Source organism: Scyliorhinus canicula, chromosome 16 (genome assembly GCF_902713615.1).
Source record: "Scyliorhinus canicula chromosome 16, sScyCan1.1, whole genome shotgun sequence".
Lineage (NCBI taxonomy): Eukaryota > Metazoa > Chordata > Chondrichthyes > Carcharhiniformes > Scyliorhinidae > Scyliorhinus > Scyliorhinus canicula.
This window is the reverse complement of record NC_052161.1, coordinates 124,740,549-124,753,557: the sequence shown is the minus strand read 5'-3', so window position 1 is coordinate 124,753,557 and position 13,009 is coordinate 124,740,549. Positions and strand designations below refer to the sequence as shown.

The window sequence follows — 13,009 nt, the reverse complement described above, 5'->3', positions numbered from 1 at the left end:
ATTAAGGGTACCCAATTTTTTTTTTTTTTGGGCCTCTTGCCGATCCCTGATTTTAATTGGCAGCCTTCGACTGCCTCGGCCCCAAGCTCAGGAATTCCTTCCCACCTTCCACCTCTTTTCCCCTTTAAGGCGCTCCTTAAAACCCGTCTCTCTGACCAAGCGAGTAAATGTAGGAGGTTTTGTTTATTCAAGAGTGTGTTTTTATTCTTTTCTGGGATGCGGGCATCAAAGACAAGGCTGCCAGCATTTGTTGCCCCTCCACAACTGCCCTTGAGCAGGCAATGGTGAGCCACCTCCTTGAACCGCAGCGGTCCATCTGGGTTGACTCTTGTGTTGTGGTTTGGTACAACTGGGTGGTTTGCGCGGCCATTTCAGAGAGCAGTTGCCGTGGGTCTGGAGTGGTATGTAGGCCGGGCCAGGTCAGGATGGAAGGTTTTCTTCCCTAAAGGGTCATCAGTGAGCCAGGGGGGTTTGTACAACAATTGATGATGGCTTCACAGTCACTATTACTGAGACTTCACTTTTTCAAATCCACATTTATTAGTTAATCAAATCTATCAATTAATTGAGTGTAAATCCCCCCAGCGGCCGTGATGGGGTTTTAACCCCTTTCCTCGGACCACTGGATTCCAAGTCTAGTGATATTAGCACAATACCACCATATGTGGAGCCCACAGGAAGTAAATGATATGACTAGGGTTGATGCATTTCGAGAACAGTTAAATGTCCACATGAGGGAGAAAGGGATAGAAGGATATGTTAATGGTGGTACACGAAGAAGGATGGGAGGAGGTTTGTGAGGAGCATAAACATTGGTATGCACCAGATGCTGAATGGCCTGTTTCAATGCTGTAAAGTGTTTTGACGGCTGTCCTAACACCTCCTTACGTAGCTGACTGTCGACGTTTGCCTGATGATGCTCCTTTGAAGCACCTCGGGACATTTTGCTGAGTTACTGATCCTTCCGTAAGTGCAACTTGCTTTCGCGGTCAACATTCAGTTGTTGCCTCCCGTTGATCAGAGTGCGTCTTGTGGAATAGTCTGACCAGTCTTTTGCTCTCGATTCCCCAACAGGCCGCTCATTGCCAAGAAGAATCCGAAAATCCCCATGTCGAAAATGATGACCGTGCTTGGTGCCAAATGGCGGGAGTTCAGCGCCAATAATCCTTTTAAAGGGACCTCGGTGGCTGCGGCAGAGGCGGCAGCAGCCGCGGTGGCAGCCGTGGTGGAACAGGTGATCGTGTCTCCACCGGTACCAATACAAGTGCCACCTCCTGTCCAGCCCCCCGCCCCCGTAAGGAAAGCCAAGACCAAAGAAGGGAAAGGTAAAGGTGCTTTCAGACATCACGTGCAAATCAGGAGTTGCCAATTGGAGGATGAGAGAACCCCAGTGGATCAACTGCTAGATGTAACGCACTGTGTGGAACGGAGCTCAAACAGACCGGTTCCCGGTCTGGCCGCTTGTCTGCACGGCACTTGCCCTCAGTACCACAGTGATAGACAATGCAGCTAGGGTTCTTCCATCTAGTTCCATTGGCAGGCATGTCAGTAACCTGAGGAGACACATTGCAATAATCAGCACAACGCCCAGCGTGGGGAGGGGGGGGGGGGGGGGGGGGGGGGGGGGGGGGAGCAGATTCAATAGCAACTCTCAAAAGGGAATTGGAGAAATATTTGAAAAGGAGACATTTGCAGGACTAGGGGGAAAGAGTGGGGAGAGTGGGACTTGACAGCTGGATATTTCAAACCAGCTGGCATAGGTATGATGGGCCAAATGGCCTCCTTCTGTGCTGTATGATTCTGTTTGCTGGATCCTGACGAGAAGTGTTCATGTCTGGACATCTGGCGAGGACAGGACCAGGCTCTATTCTGATGCCCTCTATGGTCCAATAGTCTGCCAGTGCTTGCTATCCAGACTGCTGCATCAAAGTGAGGGTGACCCTTCCTCATGGGGATGACCCCCACTGAGAGTCACCATCTTCAGGAGAGAAAGGGTGACAAGCTAAAAGGCTTATTTAAGGAGCCAGCAGTGCAGAGCATCAAACTCCGGTTCTCCCTGATAACCAGTCTGCGTTTCACCAGTGTCACTGTCTGTTCACAGGTCCAGGGGTCCGGAAAAAAAGTAAAAGTGCCCGAGCAGCTGAACTGAAGAAGAAAGGAAAAGGGAAGAAGATGGCTCCTCTGAAGATCAAACTCGGAGGATTCAGCGGCAAACGGAAAAAAGGTGTCTTCGGTAAGGCAGGTCACCATTCAACCCATCTGTTTGAGGCTAGTGATTGGGTCCATGTGTCAGAGATGGGGTCTCTTGCCAGGAGGGTTACCACCAGAGGAAATGCCATTCACTCTTCCTATTATGGGGCTGTTTAGCACACAGCTAAATCACTGGCTTTGAAAGCAGACCAAGCAGGCCAGCAGCACGGTTCGATTCCCGTAACAGCCTCCCCGAACAGGCGCCGGAATGTGGCGACTAGGGGCTTTTCACAGTAACTTCATTTGAAGCCTACTCGTGACAATAAGCGATTTTCATTTCATTATATGTGGGTGGAGTGGGTGTGCTGTGTTTACTTGTGGAGTTACTTCATTTGGATGGGACAGGGAAACATGAAGAGGACCTCAGGAGGCTGCAAACGGCTGCAGATGGGTTATGTGAGCGGGAAAGGATCTGGCAAATGGAATATAATGTGGGAAAAATGTGAAATTGCCCATTTTGGCCGGAAGAATAAAGGAGAAGCTTATTATCTGAACAGTGAGAGATTGCAGAGCTCTGTGATGCAGAGGGATCTGGGTGTCCTAGTGCATGAATCACAAAACGTTAGAATGCAGGTACGGCAAGTAATTAGGAATGCAAATAGAATGTTATTGTTCATTGCGAGGGGGAATTGAATACAAAGGTAGGTAGGTCATGGTTTAGTTATATAGGGCACAAGGAGACCACATTTGGAGTACTGTGTACAGTATTGGTCTTCTCCGACAGCACCTTCCAAACCCACGACCACTACCATCTGGAAGGACAAGAGCTGCAAATAGCTGGGAACCCCACCACCTGGAGGTTCCCGTCCAAGTCACTCACCACCCTGACTTGGAAATATATCACCATTCCTTCTCTGTTGTTGGGGCAAAATCCTGGAACTCCCTCCCTGACAGCACAGTGGGTGTACCTACATCTCGCGGACTGCAGCAGTTCAAGAAGGCAACTCACCACCACCTTCTGAAGGGCCACTAGGGATGGGCAACACACTGTCCGTGTGGAGTTTGCACATTCTCCCCATGTCTGCGTGGGTCTCACCCCACAACCCAAAAGATGTGCAGGGTGGGTGGATTGACCACACTAAATTTCCCCTTAATTGGGAAAAAAAGAAATGGGCACTCTAAATTTATTTTAAAAAAGGGTCGGGCAATAAATGCTGTCCTAACCAGCGATGCCCACATCCCGTAAATGAATTTTTACAAAATGAAGGAAGAATGTAAATGTATTAGAAGCAGTTCACAGAAGGTTCACTAGACTGAAACCTGGAATAGACGGGGTTGCCTTGTGAGGGAAGGTTCCACAGGCCGGGCTTGTAAGAGTCAGAGCCGACTTGATTGAAACATATAAGATCCTGAGGGACCTTGACAGCATGGCTATGGAAAGGATGTTTCCCTTGGGGCAGGTGGGAATGGGGAGCGGAACAGATCGGGCATAATTCTCATTGTTATGACCCCCTGGGCTAGTGTGCAGTCAATTCCAGCCCAACTTGACCCAGAGTCGCAACATAATTAAAATGAACAAACAATTCTTTGAAAAGCAACCAAAGTCTGGCACTTGGCTGCCCAATAACTACAGTCACCAGGGGTGAAAATTGAAAGTTAATTTAATTAATAACAATAACTATAATTAAATTTGTAGCAGATGCAACAGGTTAACTGTTATCTAATTCTTAATTAGGCAGGGTAGCATGGTGGTTAGCATAAATGCTTCACAGCTCCAGGGTCCCAGGTTCGATTCCCAGCTGGGTCACTGTCTGTGTGGAGTCTGCACGTCCTCCCCCTGTGTGCGTGGGTTTCCTCCGGGTGCTCCGGTTTCCTCCCACAGTCCAAAGATGTGCGGGTTAGGTGGATTGGCCATGATAAATTGCCCGTAGTGTCCTAATAAAAGTAAGGTTAAGGGGGGGGGGGGGGTTGTTGGGTTACGGGTATAGGGTGGATACGTGGGTTTGAGTAGGGTGATCATGGCTCGGCACAACATTGAGGGCCGAAGGGCCTGTTCTGTGCTGTACTGTTCTATGTTAACCCCACCTCCACTTAAACGCACCCCACCTTCTACACACACACCAAGGCAGACAAGCACAGAGGGGTGATTAATAAGGATGGAAGTAAAATGGATAAGAGTCTTTGTGTCAGATGGTTGTTTTCTAGCACACCTTTCTTCAGTCCACGGTTTCAGCTCAAGGTTTCTCGTTCCAGTCTGTGTTGGTTTTCACTGTAGGTTCATTGAGGTCTCTGCAGTTTCAGAAACAGCAGCTAGAGGGCAGCATGGTGGCACAGTGGTTAGCACTGCCGCCTCATGGCACCGAGGTCCCAGGTTCGATCCCGGCTCTGGGTCACTGTCCATGTGGAGTTTGCACATTCTCCCCGTGTTTGCGTGGGTTTCGCCCCCACAATCCAAAAATGTGCAGGCGGATTGGCCACGCTAAATTGCCCCTTAATTGAAAAAAATGTATTGGGTACACTAAATTAAAAAATAAAGATACAGCAGCTAAACAGCTTTACTGGAGAAAACAAAGAGGGGGAGAGAGAGAGAGAGCAGGTCCTTTCTTCTGAGCGTTCAGGAACCAACTGTTCCTGACTGGGTTCTCTGAAAACCATCCTACTCGGATAGGACCCAATCACCGCCTGTTACCGGGCAGAATATGACCTTTGGGCCAATTCATTAGCCACCATTCAACGGATTGAACCACGTCCCACTGATCTCTCGGTGTCAAAATGTCTTGAGTTCTGCTGTCCGAAGGCTAGTTCAGTGCACTATGTTGTCACTTGAATTCCTCACTTCCCCTGCTTGACTTAAAGGTACATGTTCATTAAGCATCCATGGATCAAAATGATAACAGCAAAAATAAAGAGAGGGAGGTGGCATGGTGGCGCAGTGGTTAGCACAGCTGCCTCACGCCGCCAAGGACCCAGGTTTGATCCCGGCCCCGGGTCACTGTCCGTGTGGAGTTTGCAGATTCTCCCCGTGTCTGCGTGGGTCTCACGCCCCCACAACCCAAAGATGTTCTGGTTGGGTGGATTGGCCACGCTAAATCTACCCTTAATTGGAAACAAAAAAGAATTGGATAGTCTAAATTTAAAGAAAAAGAGAACAAAAAATAAAGAAAGAGAAAATAAGGGAATCAGCAGGAAGAACCTGTACACTATTGAATGGCAGAGCAGGCTCGAGGGGCCGAGTGGCCTACTCCTGTTCCTAGTTTGTATGTCCCTATGTATGAGGTGCCAGAGGAAGAGTCTGTGTTGATGGAGCTGTCTCCTGGTACTATAAACCTGTGGATATGGAGCTGTGATGCCTTTCCCCTCTCCTCATGTATGTTGTGTTTGTTGCTGCAGAGTGAGGAAGATGAACGTGGTGAATCGGACCCAGACAACGCGAGTGTCCACAGCTGCTCCATACGGTCCGAGGGCTCTGCTGGTTTGGGCAAGAGAAGAAGGAAAGGCGGCAAGAGGAAAAAGAAATGTAAATGTTGAACTTCTTTCTGGCGCATTCTCGGTTAGGATACTTTGGTGTAACTGTGGGGAATGGGCATTACTGGGTGTGTTATTGAATTTAGTGAACAGAGCCATAACCGATTGAGGCGTCCAGGATGCTATAGACCGGGGTGGGGGGGGGGGGGGGGGGGGGGGTCTTGTTCTGTGCCGAGTTTGCAAATCATAACTGGGCTGGTGCCACAGTTGTACCACCGGGGGAGGGTGAGGAAGGGGGAAAATGAGTCTGGATTTGTCCGTGTCGGTTAGGCTCAGTGCTCTTCTTTATTCCCCCTCCCCTAACTTACTGCGACCCAGAAAGCACCAGTCAATGAGAAAGAGGATGAGCTCAACCCTACTCCTGGGTGTCGGTATCACCCAAACCCCTGATTCTGGTCTTTGACTCTTTTAAGTTTGACATACCTGTTAAATACCCTTTCTTCCTCCCCTCTGTCCACACCACATTGAAGTGAAGACTCAGAGTTGTTTCGTGTTCAATCTAATTGTCCTACTGGACCTCCCTCAGTCACGGCATTTAATGAATCAGTGCTGCTTACCTTGGTGTTGGTACTGCGCTGTAGCACTCGGCTTGTTACCTTTTATTTCTCCAGCAAATTGTGTTTTGGAGACTGCGACTCATTTGCCTTCCTGGGAGAATGTAATTTCATTGCCTCTTGTTTCTTTTGTAATTGCCAGTGGAGGATGGTGATGGATACGAGACAGATCACCAGGATTACTGTGAAGTGTGCCAGCAAGGAGGGGAGATTATTTTGTGTGACACCTGTCCTCGGGCTTATCACTTAGTCTGCCTGGACCCAGAGATGGAGAAGGCTCCCGAGGGAAAGTGGAGTTGTCTGCACTGTGTAAGTTCTCCGTTTCCTGCTGTGCTGGAGACTGTGCTCGGTCCTGCTTGTGGGATAATGTTTCAGCTAGAACGATGCCAACCACAATAGTGGGAAGATCCCAGTGTTGATCCCCTGTCTTGAGTTGTTCACTGATTTTGCCCAATTGATGATGGTGAGGTCCCGGAAGACTCCTGTGTAAATGGGAGAAAGGTTTGTTGGATACCCGTGCCCAATGCCTCTCCAGTCACTCCACTAGTGGGAAAATAAATCTGTGCGTTTATGTTGGTCGAGGAGGGTTTTGGGCTTGTAGTATTTACATAGTATTTACAATGCACAAACAGGCCTTTCGGCCCAGCTAGTGTTATGCCCCACACAAGCCTGCTCCCAACCTCCTTCATCTCATCCTATCACCTCTGATGGTCACCGGTACAGATTATCCTCTCCACACTTGTGTCTTTGCTCACATTAGCTCTTGGCACATGGGCCGTGCTGCAATTATTGCCCATCACTTGTTAAGCACGGTAGCACAGTGGGTAGCATTGTTGCTTCACAGCGCCAGAGTCCCAGGTTCGATTCCCGGCTTGGGTCACTGTCTGTGCGGAGTCTGCACCTTCTCCCCGTGTCTGGGTGGGTTTCCTCCGCCGGTTCCGGTTTCCTCCCACAATGCCTGAAAGACGTGCAGTTAGGTGAATTGGACATTTTGAGTTCTCCCTCTGTGTACCCGGACATGTGCTGGAATGTGGCGACTAGGGGCTTTTCACAGTAACTTCATTGAAGTGTTATTGTAAGCCTACTTGTGACAATAAAGATTATTATTATTATTATTAAGCTCCTTGAGAAGGTGACGGTGAGTTGCCAACATGAGCAGCTGCAGTCAGTGTGGAGAATGTGCTCCCACAGTACTGTTAGGGAGGGAGTTCCACACTTTGACCCAGCAACGATGAAAGAATATTTTCCCCAAGTCGGGATGCTGAGTATCTTGGAGGTGTTGGCATCTCATCCCTTGTTCTTCTTGGCATATTTGAAGTTAGCTTTGGTGTGTTGTAGTGTATGTATTTGTGGATATTTATATATATGTATGTGTGTGTTATAACGCACCCTGTAAAATGTGTCCTGTACAATGACTCTAGGAAAAGGAAGGAATCCAGTGGGAAGCGAAAGAGGATGAGGAAGATGAAGAGGATGAGGAGGGAGCAGAGGAGGAAGATGATGATCATATGGAATTCTGCAGAGTCTGCAAGGATGGAGGCGAGCTGCTGTGTTGTGACTCCTGTCCTTCCTCGTATCACATTCACTGCCTTAACCCTCCGCTACCCGAGATCCCCAATGGAGAGTGGATTTGTCCCCGCTGCTTGGTGGGTATCTGATCGCCCTAATCATGGTGGCTGTGGTATTAACTGCAAATATTGTTTGGGGCCTTTCCTTTTTTAGTTCAACTTGTTATGAAGTGAGCGCGGTTTGACCTCCTCAACTCTGGGACGCTTCTGTCTGGTACCATAGTCGGGAAGATAATGGACCATTTAGTTAGGGAAGTCTGCTGACTGCTGCGTGTGCGGCCGTGTACATGTGTGTGGCGTGCACAGGTGTGTGGCCATGTACATGTGGGGCCATGCATGTATGCATTGGCTTCCGGCCAGCCAATAACCAGTTGGTAACCCCGTTAGATGGGGTGCAAAAGAGCAGCCTGTAGCTGTGGGACTTGCTACAGTGAGAAACCAGCGCATTTGGAACAGGAGAGGAGAGAATTTCAGGGGTGGGGTTGCTGAATAGATTGGTTCAGAAGATGGGACAATGTTCCAGGCATAACACCCTTCCATGTGCTGTCCTGCTTTGGGTAGAGGTGAGAGCTCTCTCTGAGGGCCAGCCAGGTTAGGTCGGCATGGTGCCACAGTGGTTAGCACTGTTGCTTTACAGCGCCAGGGACCCAGGTTCGATTTCCCCACTGGGTCACTGTCTGTGTGGAGTCTGCACGTTCTCCCCGTGTCTGCGTGGGTTTCCTCCGGGTGCTCTGGTTTCCCACAAGTCCTGAAAGGCGACTTGGTGAATTGGACATTCTGAATTCTCCCTCAGTGTACCTGAACAGGTGCCGGACTGTGGCGACTAGGGGATTTTCACAGTAACTTCATTGCAGTGTTAATGTAACTGTGACACTAATAAAGGTTATTATTATTGTTATGTGTATCACGTGTGTCAAAAGTAAGTGTAATTTGTTCTTTCCAGTGCACACCCCTCAAAGGCAAAGTACAGCGAATCTTGCACTGGTCCTGGGGTTCGCCGCCACTGCCACGCACCCCTCCCGGCCTGGCAGGAGATGCCACTGATGCCGAACAGCCCAAGGCCCTGAAAGGACGGCCAGAACGAGAATTCTTTGTCAAATGGGTGGGGTTGTCCTACTGGCACTGCTCTTGGGCCACCGAACTGCAGGTAAGTTGAATGATCCGTGTCCCGTATGTCTGGCCCGAGCCTACACCTGTTGTGGAGCCAATGGTCTCATTCCCCAGGTCTCGGCTACCCTCTGATTACCTGCCCCAAGCGGCCAGTGTTGGGGTATGAACCTTGACCATGAGCAATTTACTGCTTACTGATCAGATTCTGTTCAGACTCTCACGTGAAGATGGAGAAAGAAAGGCCTGACTATTCGATACCACCTTTCAGGATGTTCCAAGATCTTTGCAAACACTGATGTACTTGGTGTAGTCGCCCCAACAGCCTATGTCTACACAGCAAGATCCCACAAACAGCAATGTGATAATGACCAGATAATTGCCTTTTAGTGATGTTAGTCAAATGATAACTCCCCTGCTGTCCTTCAAAGTCCTTGGGGCTTTTCACAGTAACTTCACTGAAGCCTACTTGTGGCAATAAGCGATTATTATTATTATTAAGTAGTTCCGTGGGATCTTTAATGTTTGCCTGAGAAGAAACGGGCCTTGGTTTTATACTATCTGAAAGAGGCCCTTCCGACAATGTGGTCATCACTCGGGATGTCAACCTATATTTGTGCCAAGTCTCTGGCGTGGGTGAGGCAAGGGGATGGGACTAGACAGAATGCTCTTTCAGAGTCATTGCAGATTCTGATGGGCCGAATGGCTTCCTTCTGCTCTTTGCCGATTCTGTGATTCTGAGTGGGACTTGAACCCATGACATTCTGACTCACCTCTGCCCCAACTCTACTTTCAATGTGTTCGCACGGGCATGAAAAGAAACTGTGTATTGCCGGGTTGTCACAGATTTCCCTTGCTCGTTCTCTTTTTTTTAATAATTTAGTGTACCCAATCATTTTTCCAATTAAGGGGCAATTTAGCATGGCCAATGCACCTAGCTTGCACGTTATTGGGTTGTGGGGGTGAAACCCACGCAGACACGGGGAGAATGTGCAAACTCCACACGGACAGTGACCCAGAGCCGGGATCGAACCCGGGACCTCAGCGCCGTGAGGCGGTTGTGCTAACCACTAGGCCACCGTGCTGCCCGGCCTTGCTCGTTCTCTGAGGAGCCACTCACTATTAGGATCACCATAGAGACCGATAACTTAAAAAAGTTCAATCTTCCAGTTGATAGCTCGAAGGATGAGACAGCAAAATTTCAGATTTTAAGGCTTACTGTAGCTATCAGACTAAAACACTGTTGATTAAATAATATCTTTTGTAATTTATACTTTAAACTGCAGAACGGAACTTTACCCTTTTACTTCTAATTCAGCCAAAAACCCACTTCACAGATACACTTTACACTGTCCGTTGAGTCGTCATTCAATTTTTCCAAGACCCAGTCCAAAGTAATTCTTGGATCCCAAAGGTTTACTTCGCTTTAATTCTTTTCCTTTCTCTTCTCAGCCTGGTAACTGTTAATCCCGGAATTGTCTTTCATGGTGACTGTCTCTTACATGTAAGCTAGGCAAACCTTCCAGCCTTGTTTCAAATCCCCACAAATTGGGTCGTTTCAATCCGCGCATGAACTCCAACCTACATTCCTGCACGGTGAATCATAGAGACTCCCAGCCTCCAGCTGCTCCCTCTATCCCAGATCCTGGCAGACTGCTTGTGTCTGGGTTTTAGGGATATCTTGTAAACCTTTTCCCAAACCAAGTCCATCTTCATGACAGTGTGAATGGCATGGGCTTAGTATCTAGGTAGTAGTGATAGTTACCTTTCCTTGAGATCCCAACTCTATCTTGAAAATAAATAGACTGGGACGGCATGGTGGTGCAGTGGTTAGCACTGCTGCCTCACGCCGCCGAGGAACCGGGTTCTATCCTGGCCCCGGGTCACTGTCCTTGTGCAGTTTGCACATTCTCCCCGTGTCTGGGTGGGACTCACCCCCACAACCCAAAGATGTGCAGGGTAGGTGGATTGACTACGCTAAATTGTCCCTTAATTGGGAAAAAAAAGAATTGGGTACTTTTTGATTTTATTTTTTTAAAATCAATTTATTAGACAGTTTAAAGCATAACTGTTTACAACCCGGGATTCTTATCACCTTCCTGTGGCTTTGGCGACGAGCAGTCTAAACGCTGTAACACAGATGCTGCTGCCATTATCTCCAAGGTGCACCTTCTTTCCAGAAAAACAGCCCAGGCCTCAGTTTAATCTTTAACAGCTTCACACCCGGGCCTTTTGTCAGGTAAACCTCCGAATAGGTCACATGGATCCCTTCATTTTCCCAGAAATGAAAGATGCAGTTGTGAAACGTAATCTTATAACCGTCATAATTGTAGCAACTAAACTTCGTTTACTCACTGCTGTCTTTCGTGCAAAGCTGATTGTCTCCACTTCCAGGATCAAAATGCGGTTGAGGGAAGGGGTGAGACAAGAATTGGCAAGAAATACATGTGTGTCTGTTTTTAAGCATTAAATTTAAGCCTACCCTCTCCAGTTGGAACTGTACCACACGGTAATGTTCCGGAACTTCCAAAGGAAGAATGATATGGACGAGCCGCCACCATTCGATTACGGCTCTGGGGACGACGAAGAGAAGAGCGAGAAACGGAAGAACAAAGATCCTCAGTTTGTGCTGATGGAGCAGCGGTACTATCGATACGGCATCAAACCCGAATGGCTCATTGTTCACCGAATTATCAACCACAGGTGAGGAGGTCAGAACTGCAATTTTGAGGTAACGCCCCCCCCCCCCCCCCTTGTTGTGGACCCCCCCCCCCCTCTCCACCAGAGGAAAATAGTTGCCCTCTATCCTTCTCCACTGAGTTGGTTAATTTTCCTTGCTGAACAATTCTCTAGAATGCTGAAGCAGCAAAAAAACAAAACATCTGAGGCAGGGATTGGGTGATGTAGTTGGTGAAGTAATCATTCTGTTGTTTTCGGAATCAGAATTCTATTGCAGGCCAGATTGGCTGCTTGAATATTTCCACTGCTCCATCAAACATTCCCAGAACAGGTCAGATACAGAGTAAAGCTCCGTCTATACTCTTCCCCCTTCAACATTCCCAAGATAGATCCACCACCACTCTTTCGATCCAGAATAAAGCTCCATCTAGCCTGTCCCCTCAAAACACTTCCAGGTTATCTAACTTGTGCTGTTGACATAATGGGATGTGAAGACTTAACATTTTTTCTTTTTTTTTCAGCTTGGATAAGAAGGGTGATTTGCACTATTTGATTAAGTGGAGGGACCTAGCGTATGACCAGGCTACCTGGGAATTTGAAGACTTTGACATTCCAGATTATGACACTGTGAAGGAGATGTATTGGAATCACAGGTCAGTGCCACTCAATAAACTTAATCTTAACCTCTTTTTAACATAAATATAACGGATATGTTCAGGGAGACCCAAAGCCAAATCCCAAACTGTGAAACGGAACTTGACAAATTTGGTCATGAGGGCTAGCACTAGCGATTATATCGTGAGAGATCTGATTCATTCTCCTGTGTCCTGTAGTGAAGGGAACTGATCATAATTTCCTGATCAGCCTTTCACTTGGCCCCAGTCCGAGATTGCGTTTGAAAAAATTAATTCGCAGGACGTGGGTGCCACTGGCATTAGTTGTCCATCCCTAATTATCCTCGAGAAGGAGGTGGTGAGCTTCCTTCTTGAATCACTGCAGTCCGCTGCAGGTGGCATGGTGGCACAGTGGTTAGCACTGCTGCTCACAGCACCGTGGACCCGGGGTCGATTATGGCCATGGGTGTCTGTCTGTGTGGAGTCTGCACGTTCTCCCCGTGTGTGCGTGGGTTTCCTCCGGGTGCTCCGGTTTCCTCCCACAGTCCAAAGATGTACAGGTTAGGTGGATTGGCCATGATCGATGCACGGGATCAAGGGGATAGGGCGGAAGAATGGCCCTCTTTCGGAGGGTCAGTGCAGACTGGATGGGCCAAATGGCCTCCTTCTGCACTGTAGGTATTCTATATGATGAAGGTACTCCCATGGTACCATCAGAAAGAGCTATGGGGCTTCGACCCAGCAACGATGAAGCATCAGAGATATAATTTCA

At 48.3% G+C, this 13,009-nt stretch overlaps 1 protein-coding gene across 1 annotated transcript in view; it reads left to right on the top strand.

The window, feature by feature from the left end:
• Positions 1-13,009, top strand: part of chd5 (chromodomain helicase DNA binding protein 5) — an 84,886-nt gene that overhangs the window by 36,108 nt on the left and 35,769 nt on the right. The window contains exons 5-13 of the mRNA XM_038821443.1: positions 1,075-1,325; positions 2,102-2,226; positions 2,761-2,766; positions 5,581-5,707; positions 6,412-6,578; positions 7,691-7,915; positions 8,781-8,984; positions 11,436-11,647; positions 12,145-12,276. Of these exons, the coding sequence (XP_038677371.1) occupies positions 1,075-1,325; positions 2,102-2,226; positions 2,761-2,766; positions 5,581-5,707; positions 6,412-6,578; positions 7,691-7,915; positions 8,781-8,984; positions 11,436-11,647; positions 12,145-12,276 (1,449 nt within the window). The remainder of the gene's footprint in view (positions 1-1,074; positions 1,326-2,101; positions 2,227-2,760; positions 2,767-5,580; positions 5,708-6,411; positions 6,579-7,690; positions 7,916-8,780; positions 8,985-11,435; positions 11,648-12,144; positions 12,277-13,009) is intronic.